Genomic DNA, 19,254 nt, shown 5'->3' with positions numbered 1-19,254 from the left:
TTCTGAAATGGAACATCTGTTTTGTTTTGGGGTAAACACATCATAGGGATATAGTTTGATTTAATTATTATATGTTTAATGGTTTACATCCCGCTTTCTTTGTTTTGATTAACTCCATTTAATGGCAACAAATTGTAGAAATGGTGTTTTGTTATTTATGGCCTCAATCTGATAAAAGTGCAGCATTAGCATTTTACATCCCGTCTTTGTATGCATTTATGACACCCATTTGCAATACGGCGAGTCGTCTTCTTCATTTATTTCTATTGATCTGCCCGCTGTTTTGTTGTTACACTGCGCCAGACGTGTTGCCGAGATGAATCACTGCTACCTATGGCTGCTAGCACAATTCTGCCACTGACAGAAGGGATAATTCCTTGTGGATCAAATAAATACAGATGTGGAGTAATTAGTTGTATTCCCAAGGAGCTCGTTGCTAGCGCACATTAAAGAAGTGAAGGATAGGATGGGCTTCCCATCGGCAGCTTTTATCAATTCAACCTGCTGGAAAACAAGAGAGGTCAAACGCCTGCTGGCTATTACAATAATAGATCTGTTGTGTGTGTGTGTGTGTGTCATAAATCAGGTCAAGAAACAACACTAACTTTGTCACTGCAATCATCTTTCTCTCCCAACAGGTAGGAGGTTACATGTATACTATACTATACAAGGTTTGAGTACGCCATTGACGGGAGTGGACGCCGGAAGTGGCTTGGAAGTGAGTGGTTGCTGCCATCTGGCTCGGCCAAGATGAATTGGACGTCTGTTGTCATCAAAGGTAGGAAATGCGCTAAATGGTTTATGGGGATTCTTTGTTGAAAATGTGTTCGCTCACAAATAAGGAAAAATCTCTTAACATGGAATACTGAAGTTATTCAAAGCTGTTGACATATTTGACATTACTGGCGATTTCAGTCAAGGTTAAAAGGCACACCTTCAATGAATAAGTATATTTTTTATTCGTAAGGAACTCGTAAGGAACGCACCTCATTATACAGTAAGGCGCATTAGTGTGTCACTGTACTCCATTTGTTTTTCCTTTGTTGTTTAACTGTATAATGGTCATTTTATTCTGGCCTTTTTGAGGATAAGTGCCAAGGGAAAATAAATGAATGAGAGATAAAGGATTCTACAAGTGCCTTACCTTCAGAAAAAGGCAGTATATTGACTCTCATTTGAACATCCTCGTTTTTTGTGCTTGTGTTGATGATTTTAAGTATGATGCATTGTTTTTATGACTTTTTCCAAAGAGTCTCTTTTAGAAGAACTCCACAAATGATAGTTTTTTTTTCTTAGGACAATGAGGGATGAGCTACTTATAGTTAACATCTAAGTAGCAGATGATGTTACATGACCAGCTAGATATTGAAATGACAGTGGTGCTCATCGTTAGGATGAGGCCCCTCAAAAATAGATCTAGTAATTTACTCTGGCGGTGAAATGCAACAGAATAGGTTGCAAAGGGCATTAGCATTCTTATGATTATAATTCTGTCCTTGTCCGTAATTATTTGCATGACTGTAAGCAAACGCAGGGCTCAAATTCTGTTGTAATTAAAAAAAACAAAAAACAGTAGCATTTGTTTTCCGAAGAAAGTTAAACACATAGCTAGTCCAAAATAATAAAGCGTGCTTAATGATTCCGAAACTATTCATTCACCACAGTTGTAAGCTGTTGGGTCCTATGTCTCATATGCTTACAAATAGCCTTTGATTTTCTGTCATGTGTTAATTACTGCCTTTTGCCATTTAAAGGGGAGCTTTGTGTAAACTATTTACAGCCTAATGACTGTGAGCTTGAAGTGCAACCGTTTGACTTTTTTTTAAAATTCCTTTTGAATGGAGAAGCATTCACCTCCAACTTCTCTCAGATTTTGTTCCTAATAGCTCGTCACCTCATTCTTGGCGTACGCGTGGCATGGCGATGTAATTTTTGTGGCATCGGGACTGTTAATTATGGTAGCGACAGGCCGAGCCGCCGCCAAGGTCCATAATGGCGGTCCAGGCAGCGCGGCAGCGTAAATGGAGTTTGTTTCACCAGCTGGGGTCCCATGGACAGGGAAGAGTGCCGGGGCCCCCCAAGTGTAGGCCCACAGCCTCGGGGCCTTGGGGCCATATGGACACAACACTTAAACTGGCCTTTATTCTAAACCTCGCTCTTTTAATCAAAGCAAAGCCCACATCCCGCGTTCCGCATTGCCTGAATCTTTTATTATGGTTTCATTGTTTTCCCATAAAATACATTAATCGCTTTAATGCTTTACGACGGCCTTCTGCTCTTCTGCCAGTTAATATTCCGGATAGCAATTTGGTATGAGTGGAAAGATTATAAAGGTTCAAACAAACAAGCATGAATATTTGATCCGGTCACAGTAGAAAGTGTAGATGGATGCGTTGCCGTTTATTTTGAGATACAACTCTCATTAGCTAGGTACTCAGCCCAAACAGACACAATAACACCAATTTTGAACATATTTGTTATCAGGGGAAGAGGGTTATTAGATTCTCATAAAATAATAGTGATGCATTTTTCATGAAAAAGCAATTTATTTCCAATAAATATTTAAAACTCAAAAGTTGGATTTTTCCCAAAGTATTTTCTATTCAAAAGTGTGGATTAAATTGCAAATAAAACAGTTAGCTTTCTGTGAGAGGTGGAAAGGTGCGCCTCACAGTTCTAAGGTCGACAGTTCAAGCCCAGGTTCAGACCTTCATGTGTAGAATTTGCATGTTCCTCCCTGGGATCGTGTGGGTTTTCTCCGGGTACTCCGGTTTCCTCCCACATCCCCAAAACATGCATAGTAGACTGGTTGAACGCTCCAAATTGTCCCACGGTCCGACCGTGGATGTGACTGGTTATTCGTCTCATTGCGATTGGCTTGCAATCAAACCATAGGATCCAGCACCCCCGCAACCCTTGTGAGGATAAGCGGAACGGAAAATGAATGAAAAAACGTCTATAAGAAGGAACGCCACTTTCATTATCTTATTTGCCCATGACTTGTTAAAGCACAGCGTGACGAAACGGACTCTTGCTAAGAAAAACATGAGCTTTTAGAATAAACCAACAATCCTTTGCCTCTCGCTGTGCATCAACAACCCCCAAAAAAGGTCCCACCAAGAGGAAGAGGAGGGCAAAAGATGAAGAGGTACAGCGGGAGGGGGACCCCCGCCGCCTCAGGCATGATGTTTGAGCCTTCCGAAAAGCTCCGGGGCCCGTTTGAGCTTCTACACACACACAAAGAGGTTAAAGACATGTAGATCTGCAGCCATGCAACGCCTGAAGGGGGCCATACACTCTTAAGCACTCTCACAGCTTGCATATGGATCATTAGGCACAAGAGGGTAAAAATTACACCTAATAGCGTCAACAGATGGAGGCCTTTTTTTGTCACAAACAAATCTTAAACAATACCTTATTTTGGTTAGGCTTGTAATTTGAAAGGCATTGGCGCTCTGAAAAGGAAAAGTCACTCGGAGGTTCTCTAACTGCTTTCAAGAGCTTGTGATCATTTTATAATCAATTCCAATGAAACCTTGTGAGATCCTGCTCATTTTAGGAACACGTCCAAAAAGAGTATTCACACCGTAAATCATTCAAACACCACGTTTTTGTCATTGAAGAATTCAGATTAATCATTGCAAAACTTATTCTAGCAGTCTCCTGTACTAGGCTTTCGGAAAGAGAAATTTTTTTTTTGCAAATTCTTAAATGATGAGACATTCCATACCAATGAATAAATTTATTGTCACTTTTTATTATTTTTCAATCATTCTAGAATACATTAGGTCTTTAAAAAAGACTGATCAATTTGCTCAGTTTTATTTAATTTCATTATGTAGCGCAATTTGCTGCTTTTTTTGTTGGTGCTAAAGTAATTAAGTTTGGTTTATTTTTCACTTGACCATACGAGTGCATTTTGACATTTGACCCAATGGCAGTTCAAAACACTATTCACCAATTTTTACATATCAAAATAAAAATTCAAGTTAATGCTCCTCTAAAAAAGTCACCTGAAATGTGCAAAAATATTCACTATTACTTGACATGCCTCACATCAGCAGCAAACGTAAAATAAATGAACATTAAGACCACAAATTGAACCCAGCCAGCTTTACTTTGGAGATTCTCTCTATTTCCCCAACGCCGTTGTTCCACGTTGCGACGGGGGAACTGAGTGGCAATCAAGAAAGAAGGGAAACATCTGTTTTATTTATAGCCAGATTGCCGGGCGCTTTGTGGAAACCGAGCAAAGTCGGAATCCCATCAGCGGCTACTCCACGCAGTTTAAGACCGCAGAATTTATTGCAAAAGCATCTCGCTCGCTCTCTTTTTGTCTTTTGGCCTGCTGTTTGGCCCAACTGCATAGGCAAAGTCCCGGGGTGAGCTTGCTCTACCGTAGCAAATGACAACAGTTCCCTTACACTTTTTGCCGCACCATTGTGTGCTTTATGGTTTGTACAGGGGGAATCACTGTGCCGCATTTGACCTCTTCTCTTACAGTACTTGAATATGATGATGGTTCCTCCATGACTGGAATCTCAACAGAATTATCTCCAGTGAAGCCAGACAGAAACCGCTCAAAACACAAATAACACTTGGGTTGGATCAATGAGAGGGTGGCGGTGAATGAACACGTTTCACTGCCATTGGCGGTCATAGTCGTCCATTCGCAATCGAAATGGACTTTCCGTCTATCCCCTCTGATTGCACCAAATCGTGATCTTTCCCTTCCGATACTGTCAGCTCAAATGCCTAGAGATAATCTTTCCCTTTGTCACTTTCTTCCTCTCAGTGACTGCATTTCTCAGCCTCACATTGAAACGTAATGTCTTCCCAATTAACAAAAGCTAGCCGCGAGCTGGCACGTTGTCAAATCAAAGCATGCACTTGTGATCCCAAACTGTTTAAGACACCTAAAACCAAAGTTAAAAATTGACAATATAATTAAGCGGCAAAACCATTATGGCGCCTCCTAGTTACAGAAACAAGAGTGCTATCGATCGCAGTCGCGCTCCTGATTGATCCCTGGATAGATGGGCTTAGCTTCAGTATTCATCAGCAGCCGCCCAGTTCAGAGAGCGTCGTTATTGAGGGCAGATGCTGTCTCTGTGCCTGTGACTTTAAAGCCATTACACTCCGGAGGCCTTCTGATAATAGGCTGTCACTCACAGATTGACCCCTCCCACTTGGTCCATCAGACATCCCACGCAGAAATTGAAACAGCCACCAAAGGTCTTGAGGATAACTAGAAATTTACCCAAGTCATCCGGATAGCACAAGGACATTTGCACTTGGGGAGGGATCATAAAATAAAACTTTAGAATTTAGAATTAAACGTTTGGATCTGGAATAGTAGAGAAAAATGAAAATAAAAGTCAGCATTTTTAGGAAGCTGTTGGTATTAGTGTCAATGAGTAAGTTGCTTTAATGTTGACAAAACAATCTTTTAGGTTAGGTTAGGTTAGAACTTTATTTCATCCCGTATTCGGGAAATTTCTTGGTTGCAGTAGCAAGACCGACACAAGACACACAAGACATTGTAGACCTAGGTAAAAAATCAGTTGAGAGATATAAGCTAGTTGCGACTTAATTTTAGCGTAAATACATTGGCTTTCATCGGAAGGCTGCCCCTACCAACATGGCTGACATGAGGCCTTTTTGGCCAATGAAAGTTTGTTTCTTTTTTTTTTCTTTCATTCATCTGCTTTGAACTGAAATGAGTGTATCACTCGCAGACTTCCCATTTTTGAAGTGGGAGGGTGGGAGATGAGTAGGCTGCTGTAATTTTAGTAAAAAGAAAAAAAAGTGTCTTTTTTTTCATAAAACGTGATACCAGTACAGTATCGGTAACTTGGTGTTGGAATCAGTATTGGGAGGCAAAACATGGTATCTGGGCATTACTATTCATAATGTCAATAATACTCATTATCACGTGTACCTGTCATCAAACAACATGTATTTGCATTTTGTACATGCATTTTTGTGGTTGAAACATTATTTTCACCAATTGCATACTTGCATAGTACTTTGAGGAATTGTGTCCACAAATGTCAGTCAATGAGTTAAATAACCTGAGTGGTCTATCCAAAAGTCAACCATTACACTCGACCACGACATTAAAGAAAGGATTTGCATTAAGACACTCCGTAAATAAAATGGGTCAGAAGGTGAGAAGCTACGAGAAGCTTGCCGTGATGGATGCAGTTTAGAGCGTGGCAACATGTGGCGTCAAATTGCTCCATTTGACTATGTTGTGAAAGCAGATCAATGTTTAGCCAAGATACGGGATGCGTTTGGGCAGATAGGGGCCTCTCTTACAGCCCCCTCGGGATGCGGAAAGGAGGCAAGGCAAACAGTGGGCGCAGGGAGCAAATGTGTCACATGACCCTCTAATAAACTGTCAGCTTTTATTGTGTCGATACACTGATTCCACCATTTAAGGTGTGCCCTTTGACCTTAAAATGGCGAGATGTTCAGAGCCCCTAGACCCCCCCCCCCCGTGTTTTAGACTATAGGTCGTTTTTAAGTGATGGCCTCCAGAATGTGCTGTCATTGGTTAACCCCTGACTGGTTATTTGCCGTGGCTGATTGCAAATTGTTTTGCCACCTATACCTGATCTCATTTATTAGGATGAAGTTTGCTAGAAGCTGCTTGATTGATGATGCTGGAAATGTGCTGGTTTATGATGGTTTAACCTATGCTCCCAGTGTGTGGATGCGCTTGTCGATTGATCTGCCAGTTGTTAAAGTGAAATACTTGATATTGTCTGACAATTAGGGCTCGAAACCTACACTATAGAACGGTGTACGCATTGATAGAAAAATGCCTTTGGACATTGTAATTTATATGTTGCTACTCTGGTTTCCTCCCACATTCCCTAAACATGGTAGGCTGGTTTAACACTCTAAATTGTGCTTGGGTGTGAGCGTGCATGGTTGTTTTGTCTCATTGTGCCCTGCGATTGGCTGGCAACCAGTTCAGGGATTACTGCCCAAAGCGTCTGGGTATAGGCTCTAGCACCCCTGTGACCACCCGCAAAGCGTGACAGAAAAAGCATGTCTGAATTACTTTATTATTTATTGAAAGAAGTGTGAAGGGCGCCATGTTTGCCTGACTATACAAGGTTTATCCAAAAGGAGTAGGAGCATTAAGGCATTACAGTCTACCTAACAAAATGTCTTCACAATACATGATTTTGTCACATCATCCACACGCTATTGTTCAAAACACCCACGGGGCATAAATAGAGGCAATTCACTCCTAAATTAGTACTGAAGAATCCTTTCGGATTGGATTCTACTAACAAGAAAAACCCTGTGGTTGAGTCAATCTTTGGGGACTACCATGAACTGACTGTGTATTTCCATAAACACTAATGAAATTGTTTGCTCGCACACAAACCCGATATAATCAGAGACATACTTCAATCTGTGTGTGTGTTTTTTAATGACAAAGTCATCGTTTTCTCACACTGTACCTTCATTTTTTGTTTTTTTCCCCTTAATCTGAAAGTGTAGTGATTTGAGTATAATTTAAGTACTAAAGAGGGAATCTCCTCGTAGAATACAATTCCACTGACAACGACAGCACAGTTTGAAGGAACGTAACGTCAGAATTGAAATCAAACTTCAATTTTAGTTTTCAGGATTTGAACGGGATTTACTGACAGCATAATTAAGAAGCAGGCCATGAACAGTACATGACACATTGGAGGCAGCTGCGTTAAAGACACATCTTGGTGAATTGGACACAAAGCCACATGGGCAAAGCTGTCTGGATTTAAACATCAATTTAGATTCAAACCTGTTGCTGAAAGCCGCATACCTTATTTGATGGGAAGAAGCAGGTCACATATGTTTGCCCTTGCACAGTCATTCTTCACATTGTGGAGCGAGGGGGGCTCAGCTGCAGCATCGAGCTTTTTAATGAAAATCCAAGGCAATAGAACACAGGTACAATCCAGACTTATATTTCCCACGGCTTTGTGTGGAGCAACAATAGGACATGGACAAGTAGATTTTAGTGAGTGGAGTGACCGCGCAGCGTAGAGTTGGCCTGTCTCTCGGGTATCAGATTCATGCATTGAAACAGTAGTCAATGTTTAAGTGTGCTGAAAATGGGAATCATTTCTACTTGTTTTCTGTGTACCCAGTCATCAATTACAGGAGCAAAAATATCATGGCTATTAAATCACCATGGAAAATAAACAATAGGAAACTTAAACGAAGACCAGTAAGTGGCGCCTCCAGCCGATATATCCGTCATCATTTGAGCACATTATACAGCAGGACGATTATGCCGAGTAGAACATATAGGAGAATTACACACTTTCGGGCCAGGGCGTCGTGGTGAAGATGAAGTGGCTGGAACCGAGAGACTTTGGAGTTCTGACAGGCAGCCATTTGCATTTTCTGGCAGGGGTGTTTACTTTGATAAATAGGAACAGCAAAAGGAGGCAGCTGACTGCCATTTAGTTATTCACAACTCCTTCAGTGGTGATTTATTTGCCCTGTTTAGAGGGAGGCCATAGCTATTAGGATATTATTGGTAAAACTAGCCCCGTTTAAGTAGGAGACGACGACCATATCTGACCCCTTAATATGCCTCTAATGATGTCATTAACCATACAAGTATAACATAGGAATGGGAACTTCACATTAGATATGAGACTAAAAAAACTAGCTCAGGGCAAAATGGGTCCACATATACAGCGAAGGAGGTTGTCATTCCACAAGAATAACCCATATCTGTCGAGCTTTCTTCTGCTTAATTTGGGTGACTTTGGAAGGACTTGAGGAGGTGATTTTTAGGCTGGCAGTTAATGATTGTTTTTCAGTGCCATTGATGGCGATAATAGTCTAATCCATTTGAATTAGGAGAAGGTGGCAGTGATTGACTTAACGTTTAGAATGATTTTTTTTGTAATATCTTAAAGCACAGTTACAATCATGTGTCATAATTTACCGAAAATGAGCAAATATGATGTTGCCACTCTAGTTTGATCACATCTGTCCTATTAAAAACTTTGATGTACGTTGTATCAATCTTAAAAATTCAAATATTGCCTAACTTTAAATTTGGAAAAAAAATGACATCATATGTTTTGCATCTCGTCCCCAAATGTAGTGAAGCAATTACAGGCTGAGACTAACAAACTAATAGGTAATACAGTAATCACAAAGATAGATCAGTGTTTGGCCCTTTATTTTCGTTAAATACAAGTAAATACTGTAATTACGCAAAGAGCTCAATTGATGTTTAGGCGCAGACTTCATTATCATTTTGATAGATGAGTCTAAATAATCAACACATTAATAATTCATACCAGTTTCATTATGCATGCCGGAAGACCTCATCAACCTGGCCCAGGCCTTTAAACAATAGATGCCTTTTATTAGTAGTATGCACGAGTTTATGCTCGGTAATCTGCTAGTTGTATTATTTTTTCAAACATTCATTTAGTCGGTGGCCTGGTGCCTCAGACCAGCAGTTGAACCACCACCGTGCTTAATGGCTTTAACGCTAGCCATCATTAGGGGCCTGCATATTACAAACACAATTAAGTCCCCGTTGGACACTTTTATTGTTGTGTGCTTGACAAGAGGAGCCGCACATGCAGCACGGCGAGTTATTGGCTTCTCTCTCCTGTGCTCACCCAGGCTAAGGCATCCTCTTTTTGTCTCCCTAATGTGCTTGAGAACCTGGAACACCTTTGTCCTCTTGAGCCTTCTGCTTGAAGTAATCAGCCTACTCATTTATGTCGCAGCACATTCAGCTCTGCTTTTTGAAAAATCTCAACCTGAATTGCAAACCCTTCCTTAACTGCTTACTCTCTTTGATTGGCGTCATACAAATAAACCCATTTGGCATCATTGAAATATTCATTGTTCCTCCCAGCTGTTAATTAAGAAAGGGCTAACAATTTACCACGTGTGGCCCGACACTCATCATGCGCGAAATATACACTCTACAAAACTCAGTCGTGACCCTGAGGACATGAATATGGAGTACAACCACCACTTCACAAATGAGAAATTTGTGAAATAATGACACATTATGTATTTTTTTAATGTAGCTCCAGCAGTAAGTAAACATGTTCTGGCAGTTTCATTATTTTATTCATTATTAATAGATTAGTCACACCATATATGAGCAGGGGGAGAAATTCTTTTGTAGATTAGGACATTATTTGAGCTTATTTAACCTATTTGTTCAGTCTTTTCTTTGCTTGTTGCATATAGTTTAATAAATAAACAGTTCACCCGCATTCTTTACAGGGTGGAACATGCACTCGAAGGTTTGTTTAACCACAATTTACAGATTAAAATGCTTAGTTCTCTAAAATGGCAACATGGGAATCATTAGTAAACCTTCTTTTGTATTGGTTGCTGTTAATAGAAGTGTCTCAGATAATCTCAAGAGAGCCCTGACGACCTTTGCCCTCCTCTGTCATTCATCAGGAATATCATTCTCTAAAATGAAGGGAGAAACCAATTTTAAGGTCGCTTGCTAATGCCTTAACGATCTTAACATTCATGTGCTCTATTGAAGTTGCACATTCTGGGAAGCAAGGAGTGGGAATGACTGCTAAAATTAAAATTGTGGGTACTGTATTAAGAGTCATTTGTTAATTGAACTCCAGATTTTAGCATGTTTTGTTGTTGTTTTTGTAATGGATGGAGATTAATTGTTTAATGTTGCAAATCAGTGACTATAAGTTTTATGTGTGCTTGCTTGTTTCCATGTAAAGAAGCAACGTGGTCTCATCCCATTTCAAATCAGGAATATCAGTCCAGTAATGACTGTAGTAATGTAAATTAATAAAAAGTTGCACCTCAATAAAATAGAATAATATAGAAAGGTTTTTAAATAGTTCTATTTTTAAAATAAAGTCAAAGCCATCTCTTTATATGAAAAATAAAAACATGAAAATATTATAAGGGATCATTGATGGATAATTCTTAATGACAGTTCAATGTTTTGAAATGTTTTTGGATTTTTCTCAACTGATATTCATATTCATACTCCCAATTAGATTGATATAATCTATATTCACTAAAACCAGTTTTACAAACAATATAATGAACAGATTGACTCAGTGTTAAGTGAATCTCATTTGCATTTGAGCTATTAAGGCAATTTATAACATTTGTTATCCTTGTTATTGTATTTTATTGTTTCATTGCGGTCGGTTCCGCCCCCTTTGTTTCTAGCCGGTCAACTTTATTGGGAGCACCTACTTACCGAAATGTCACCGACAACCGACGTAATGTCTGTTCCATTTCCAAGATAAATATGTATTACGCATGAATATGGACAGCGATTTGAATCTAATGCCTCCGTACGTGTAATGTTTTTAAGGTGTTTGCGGTTTTTTTGTAAGTGACAGGAGGATCATGTTTGCTAAGGTTAGCTGAGCTAACGTCCCTTATTTTTTTAAAGGGCCAGTAACTCATTTAAGCCGCTCGTCAGGAACATCGTCTTCAAGTTCCTGCAGAAAAATTAAAATGATCAAGCGAGTGCGAGTTATGAAGGAGGTTTTGAGTAAAATGCATCGTGTCTTGGTCAAAATTGCGCTTTTTCCGAGTACTTTGGGCAAATCCGCCAGTCGTCCCACCGCCTCGGAGGTGCTCACCTGTCATCTCGCCCAGCGAAAGCTTCCACCATGGACGTCCTACTGCGTCCGCTACTCTGCCGTCCACAATGACCAGTTTGGACTGTCCAACTTTAACTGGAGTGTCCAAGGTTCCAACTACCACATTCTAAGAACAGGCTGCTTTCCTTTCATAAAGTACCACTGCACCAAAGCACCTCCACAGAACCTGGACTTTGATGACAAGTTTTTCACCATGCTTAAATTCATCAATCTAGGTCTGTATGAAAAATGATGAGGTCATTCATGTCAATTTTTCTTTTCAAACATGACATCAGGAAGCTATTTTTTTTGTAGGCATCCCCTGTTTAGCGTACGGAATCGGTTGCTGGATGGTTGTGGGTGCTGCCGAAACGGTTCAGACGAGCGTTGGTCCTGTCAAAGTCTATTTTGCCTACAAGGAAGAAGAAGGTGCTCAATATTGAACCAAAAACAAACAGCAAGATATTAATGTGTGTTATTTACATTTACTAATGGAACGTTGCACTGGGCATATTGGCAGGAGTGGAATTCTGTATCAAGTGGACAGTTTCTGTTGAATCAATAAAGATTTCAAGTTGGAATGGAAAAGTTTCTTTTGCATATTATTACGCTGACAAACAACCGTCTTTATTTCAAGGGCACACGTAACATTAAAAATGCATGACGTTTTTTTTCTCCTCAAAATTCGTTTGTATAAGGAAGGTACTCTTGTTCTTGTCCCCTATGAAGTTCAAATTAACATTGAAATTGGGTTGGTCATTTTTTTTAAGGTGATACTAATGGTCAGTCTATGGACGGATTTTTCGACTTCATAAATTACTGATTTTAAGTGCTAAGTTTTGGCTGAACAAACTATAATTTGGAGGTTTCCTGAAAGCAAAGTTGTCATTTTAGCAACCTTAAAGTTTCCACCAGACCAATTCTTTGTTTCCAGAATTTGAGACTGCGTTGCTAAACTTGACAAATTTGAATGAAGGAAATAAACAAATAAAACATCAAATGAAAGCTTTTCTTTCCAATGAAACTGAAAAGGAGTCAAGATGAGTGATTTTACGTGTACATTTTGCGGGCTTTAAGGGTCAAATTGGCTTTTAAAAAACATGTTTTTACAGCATGTGGGGTTTTTAATAACCCTGTTGTTAGCATTTACTTCATTTTGCGCAGCCAATACAATCTAAATGACCGCTGTTCATTTAATTTAAGGCAAATTAGTGATCACCCTCCATGTAGCAGCTAGTCAATAGTGTTACTGTGTCAAGACAGGTCTGATGAAATAGCTTTTAATCACCAAAGTGCGGCCTGTGTACGCAGACACGTGCGTGTCTTCCTTTAGGCCTTCTCCATCCTTTGATTTTTGTTAATGTGCTTTGCTGACGGGGCAGTCGCTTAGCTTCTGCTGCACTATCGTGCGCCTTGCGAGAGGCAGCGTGACAAACTGCCATATTGATTTCTTCACCCCTCCGCATCTCCTCCTAATAGCATTTATCAGCGACCTCAATTTTCTGCCTTTGGCCTCTTCGTTTTCTGCCACAAAGAGGAAGAAGGAATAATTTCTTGTCGTACATTTTAATCAATGTCTCCTTTGACCCTTTATTTGCACTAGGATGCTGCAAAATGACTGACATGACGATTTGAGGGTGAGAGTTGCTTGTCGGAAGCTTGGTCACTTGACTGGGTCATTGATTGAAAAATGAAAAAGGCTTGAATATTATTTATTGGACCTGTATGGCTCCGTTTTGGGATGGACCTCCATTCATATTGTGGAAATTGAGACTATTTCAATTGTACTGTAACCTGCCAGTCCCCCGTCAAAATGGACGGGTCATCTAACGCCGTCAATGGCAGTACAACGTGATCACTGAATGCTGGCCATCCCGTTAAATGGATTTGCTGACAATTGCTGTCAAGGAGTTAACATGTGGTGAATGAAGATTTGGATTATTTCTAATTCCAAATTGTTCAGCCCGCATTGGCATAACTTTTGCATGTTTTGAAGGCATTATCTATGAAATCTACTTTACTGTTTCAAGCGACAGTTTCATTGTGCTCATGCATGATTCACATGTAAAATCCCCCTACACAGTGCGATGACACCACACTAAGTTAATCATTCTAATTGCCTTGAACGAGGAACATTTACCGAAATGTGATCGGCAGGATCAGGCTACGCTGAAATCCCCCCCTCCTTTCATCAGGACTCAAAGTGTGCATGGGGAATGCTCAGGCAAGCATGTCTTAATTACTCATTGACCCTTTGACCCCTCGGCCGCATTGATACGGCCGTATGGCCAGACGCAAACGTGTGGGGTTGCAGCCCATCGCAGCTTTCTCGGGTCGCTGAAATCCAAACTGCGGCGTGTGCCACTGAGCTGTATTTGTTTACAAGGGCTTCACCTTTTGAGTCGCTCTCGACTACAGCAGGGAGCGCCAACCAAGTGTATTTGTCTACGTTTGCTACAAGACGGATGCCTTTTAATAGTGCTCGTCTAATGCTGTTATGAAGTGGCTGAATCAGCCCACACGCTTGACTCTAGTGCTAATCAACAAAGAATTAAAGTATCCAGTTTAATTGCGTGTAGATGCAGGTAATACATTTTGTCAAGGTGAAATCTTTAAGTACTTGTACTCTTTAGGATTTGGGTAAGTAAAGCAAAACAAGTGTTGAAATTGTGTGCTGCGGCAATGTGTTTAACAATTTAATTGCAAAGCCTAATTAGCCACATTTAGTAGCCTGAAAAGAAAAATTATCCGTCCAGAGTAGTTGCAGCTTTCGAAATGAATTATTTAACCAGGCAAGTCGGGCTACTCACCCACGTTTCCCCTTCCCTTGTCATATAGATGTATGGTTTGGGGAAAAAAACAATTATGGTGTCAACAACCCCCGCAGCTCTAACATTTCTACCGTTATCATGATGTAGCTTCAGGATGAACCGTCTCCACGCTTGCTCTATTAACAGCAGGGGTATCGCTGCCATCAATCGTCACTTTAAGGATGGCGTTGGAATTACATGTGAATACAGAGGTGCCATCGTATGTTGTCAAAATGTTCATCGTGCAAAGGCATTCTCCCAATCAAAGTATGACAAGTGGAACGTAAAACTCATTTTGTTTCAACTACAAACATCTTCGCCAGGCGGGCAGATGGCGTTTGTGTGCTGAGCGAAACAATGCAATTTAGTTCAGTCAGTCAGTGTTTTGATTACTGCTTTGGCTGTTCATTGGTTTTTTTGGGGGGCAAGATTCCAGCAGACGGCAGTCGTGATGTGTTTCTTATTGATAAGGGTCTGTTTTTTTCCTGAAAAGTTGGTTCTGTGGGTAAAATGCCTCATTAATGTCAGAGGAAAATGCCCAGACTGGTTCTAGAGCTGATAAAAAAGCAGCAATAACTCAAATAACCAGTCAATACAACTGAGGTATTATTAATTAAATCAAACTCAAACCTTTTGAGTCGTAGTGTTTATACAGTGGTGTATACCATTGTGTTTTAGCATTAAGCAAGCCAGTGTTTGAAAAAAATAACTGTATTGTTGTGCTTGTTTTCTCCAGAATCTGTTTCCTTCCACATTACAAAAACATGCATACATTAAATTGCTTGAAAACCATCCATCATAATTGGATGTTTTTTTAAGGAACCACACATGCATATGGTTGATTAATTATGGCTGAACCGCAAATCAATGTAAAAATCCTGGCTCTATCTTAAAATCACTTAGTCAAGTACCCAGTTTAATCAATAGATTTTTTTTCAAAGAATAATGTATCTATATATTTGGAAAATAGAAATTGTCATGGTGAATTATTTGGAGTTAAGAGTTGTACTACATACTAGTTCTCATGCATCAAAATGAGGCACTATGCTACTGGAGAATATCATAACAAATGTTATATTTCAAAATTACAATACACTGAATTTTTTTCCCCCCTCGAAGTAAAGTTGATGATTTTGTTTTTCTTTTGTGAGCTTCAGTCCTACTTAATGCTTACTCTGTTGACATTAAGAGCGCAATGAACTTGAGTATTTTTTCGACGACTTATTCGTGAGAGTTAAACGAACTATCCATTTTTGTTATATATTATGCAGTAGTTAAAGTTTCAGCTCATTTAAAAACAGACACCCTCCATAATGCACCCCCCAGGCCGTCTTTTACCCCCTGCCAGTATGCAGTCAGGCTCCTCTCACCACAGGCTCCGCTTGATCTGTTTTTCTCCACTTAAAATTGAAGTCGTCTGCAATATTTATTTGCTTTTGCCTTTTGTTTTACCACAAAAACAACCACAAAAAGAGGGAGAAATGCCCAACTTGTCTTTTGGGGTAATGGAATTTGTTACCTTGTATTATGTTGATCGTTGCAACCCTGGTCTAACTAGAAAGTGGTGGTTAAAGATGGAGAGCATGTATCTGCTGCATGCTAGGTTTTGCCTCTTGTGCCTTTTCAAAGCTCCGTTTCTTACTCGCCCGAAACTCAATTCTGGACCGGGGATTTACATGAAATACGGTGTTATAGATGCTGCATGCAAACATGGCAATAGAATAAATCAATTTGGTTCCCAGGGATGCTTCAAATGATATAGCATGATCTCCAATCTCTCTGCAAATGAGCCGCGGTCCCTTGTAATGGTTTCTGCTCCTCGTGGGAGGCGGCCGTCTCGGAAAAGCTGCTGATTGAGGGAGAAATGTAATACAGGTGTAAAGCACACTTGATAGGGGTCTTACAAGGGGGTTATGCATTTTAACGGTGATATACATACTCTTACATATTTGTCAGTGAATATTGAATTTGCTGGGTCGACTGTTTGGGTTCTGCAGAGATTTGCAAGTTACTGCCAGAGTGTCGTTAATTCGGGCAGCTATTATGTCGAATTAATAGGAATTAAGGTTTAAATTGGTTAAGTAAGCACTTCATTAATCGTGAGTGGATTGCTGTGTGAATCGGCTTTATAGGTGGCCCCTTGATGTCCAGAATAAAGAGCTAGTAGTTCTTTCACATTAGATTGACTGTAGATAACCGCTGATAGCAATGACCTATGTCTACATATCAAATAATAATCCTTGAGTATTTATTGTCTTTCCAAAAGTGCCTTTTTTTTTCTTAATTTGGAAAAAAGAGAGACAATCACTAGAATTGGTTTCTAGTCAGAACACAGTAAATGTCATCCTCCATGAGGCTTACTAGAGAGGAAGATCCTAAAAAAAATGAATGTAAATGTCATATGAATGTAAAGCGTCTTCATTGGCAATTGCTCCCTCTTTCAATTTCTAATTTTAGATATTTTTGTACTGTATTTTTATTTCTAACGCATCTGCCCAACAAATAAACAAACAAACTGTAATGGTACCATAATCTGTTAAGTCTAGCTGGGGAAAGACAGTGTAAATTATAAAGCTTCCTATTAGTCATGATATTTAAGTAGACAAAACTCTAATTCTTAAATTCCGATCCGATTCCTGTCCTAAATGCTTAAAATATAATTTTCCCATTAAATGGGGCTATACTTTGACAATGATACGGATTCTTTACCTGCTCAGCTTTGCCCACAGTCAATAGAACTTGAAGCATTGTCACCGGAAAACGATGACGTGCTTCATACTTATCCGTTAGTGAAAGCGACAATCTGGCTCAGAGGAAAATGGCCGCCTGAGTTAATGCAAGAGGTGGACTAATTGCAGTGTTTTTTTTTATTCTAGCCTGCTAATGATGATGAGGGTGTAGGAGAACTAGAATGTCCCCTAAGGCTCAAGAATAGTATGACTTCTCCAACCTTCTGTACTTATTGTCCAACAAAGGGGGAATTCACTTACTGCAATGCTTCACAAAAGTGGATAACTGTGCTTGCAATCGATAAACTAACAGAGCAGAAAATGAACCAGTGTGCAGGTATTTGGGGAAAATTGCAAGAAGCCAGCTTTGAGTTGATTTTCGAATCGTCGTTGAGCACTATGCGCACTTTTTCCAGCTTTTACACGTTGGCCTTTTTTTAACGGCTTTTCTCAATATTTCTACATTTTTTTACGTATTGTTCGGTGGCATCTGCATCTTTGCTCGGATGAGCCACATTGTTCATGCACGTGACATGGCTGGAGGGCAGAGAAGTAGAGAACCTTAGAGGGTTGACAGTGATAAATAGCCCTTTTAATAACATCTGCCCCACTTGGCCGTCTAGTCAAAGTCGGTGTCCTCTGTGTATTTATGCCCATGTTTATTTATGCATCCATAGCACGCGGGAAATCACCACCGCAGGGATACAATCATTCTTTGTATATATTTTGTGTTAGGGGAGTATATCAGTCTAACATGTAAGCTTATGATAAACCCAGTGGTTTAACCTGCCAATGCTCAAGGATACAAAGAGTTAAAGCCGACGAGATCACTGTTTGTTTTTCAAAAAACAGCCGACGAAAAGGATTCCTTATCGAGAAGCGATCTGAGGAATTGTCTTGTTGAATGCATGAATTTAAAATGACTAAAATGACTGGGTTGCTGTAGTATGACTGAAGTGGGAGACCTTTTGTCTGTACAAAAAAAATGACCTCAGGCATGAATTCTTGAATACGTAAGAGGGAGGCTGTAGATCAGATATGTCACAGCTTCTGCCCAAGGGGCAATACCCAGTCTGTTCTCACCCCAACCCAATCCTTCCCTTTAATTGGTTCAATTAGTTAAGTATCCATATACATTATGATGTATGCATTTTGCATGACTCCTCTTAACGCTCTGTTTCAACAGAACAACTTCCGGCTATGATTTGCCATTCGGATGAATGTCAAGGAGGCTAAATGATAGCGCTAATTGAGTAATTAAAAGCAGATGTTAGAGCAAGAGCCAACAGCGTACACTTTAAACACTTTGCCCTCCAGAAATCCTACCGTTTTTTTTTTGACACCCCTGTTATGTATGGTTATCCCAGAGGTGCCTCTATTATAACTACAGTTTCACCCTCGTGATTATTCAGTTGAAGTCTTTGCTATTGAACCAAAAATGCTGCTTTATGCTATTTTGACCAGGGGAAATGGTCTGGAAAAGAAAAGCCCATCATGCAGACTAATGGCTAGACTGGAGTTGGAGGGAAAGCACCAATCCACCTATCATTCGGACCCCCCGCTGTCCTCTGGTGGGACACTAGCCGTCTCCACAAGACTCTTTGGAGGGAGATGATGGTTTGTTGAAGGTAATTAACATTGGAATTGAGCCAGTAATGGGAATCAGTGTGCCATCAAATCACAAAGGCGCACCGTGTTTTTCAATGGTTTTGACAGGCCAGACGATTGGAGTATTGCTGGAAGGCTTTACAAAGTGTCGATCAATAAATAACAGTTTTTCTATTAAAAAAACGCCTTTGACGTTGCCATTCGTTTGGGATTTCTTGTTCTTGTTTTTAAATGTAGACTAATGATAAGGAGATCATTTTCAGCCAGGATTGGAGTCTTTTGCTGTGTTATCATGTGGGTGCGCTACATTATACCCATTTTTATGTTCACTTTTAGGAAGGTTGGGTACCAACGACACCTGAAACCGATGGTTCATTTTTCTCTTTTGAGCGTTTAAAATAAAAAAAAAGTGCATACAATCGACAAAAAACAGGTTACAGATTCCGTTTGACCTTCAGTGTGATTTGC

At 40.0% G+C, this 19,254-nt stretch overlaps 2 protein-coding genes across 12 annotated transcripts in view; both read left to right on the top strand.

Moving 5' to 3' along the window:
- The first annotated feature begins 633 nt into the window (after nucleotides 1-633).
- Nucleotides 634-12,221, top strand: c3h15orf61 (chromosome 3 C15orf61 homolog). The gene is made up of 3 exons (XM_077595525.1): nucleotides 634-778; nucleotides 11,447-11,875; nucleotides 11,955-12,221. Exons 1-3 carry the CDS (start codon nucleotides 751-753, stop codon nucleotides 12,080-12,082), a joined length of 585 nt encoding a protein of 194 aa, XP_077451651.1. The 5' UTR covers nucleotides 634-750; the 3' UTR covers nucleotides 12,083-12,221.
- The window catches only part of skor1b (SKI family transcriptional corepressor 1b), a 46,928-nt gene continuing 28,312 nt past the window's right edge, over nucleotides 639-19,254 (top strand). For 9 of the 11 annotated variants that reach the window (XM_077595514.1, XM_077595511.1, XM_077595512.1 and 6 more), the window contains exons 1-2: nucleotides 639-778; nucleotides 18,643-18,806. The gene's annotated coding sequence lies outside the window, so the exon portion shown is untranslated. The remainder of the gene's footprint in view (nucleotides 779-18,642; nucleotides 18,807-19,254) is intronic. The other 2 variants (XM_077595520.1, XM_077595519.1) reach the window with 2 other exon arrangements.

The sequence above is a fragment of the Stigmatopora argus genome, chromosome 3 (assembly GCF_051989625.1).
Source record: "Stigmatopora argus isolate UIUO_Sarg chromosome 3, RoL_Sarg_1.0, whole genome shotgun sequence".
Classification (NCBI taxonomy): domain Eukaryota; kingdom Metazoa; phylum Chordata; class Actinopteri; order Syngnathiformes; family Syngnathidae; genus Stigmatopora; species Stigmatopora argus.
Note: the sequence above shows the minus strand (reverse complement) of the source record. Positions and strands in the feature narration are given on the sequence as shown.

Bases quoted from the DNA above. Each gene is read 5' to 3' on its own strand.
- c3h15orf61 (XM_077595525.1), top strand. From the start codon at position 751: ATGAATTGGACGTCTGTTGTCATCAAAG. The intron at 779-11,446 runs GTAGGAAATGCG...ATTTTTTTAAAG, and splicing joins GACGTCTGTTGTCATCAAAG to GGCCAGTAACTCATTTAAGC. The intron at 11,876-11,954 runs GTCTGTATGAAA...TTTTTTTTGTAG, and splicing joins GCTTAAATTCATCAATCTAG to GCATCCCCTGTTTAGCGTAC.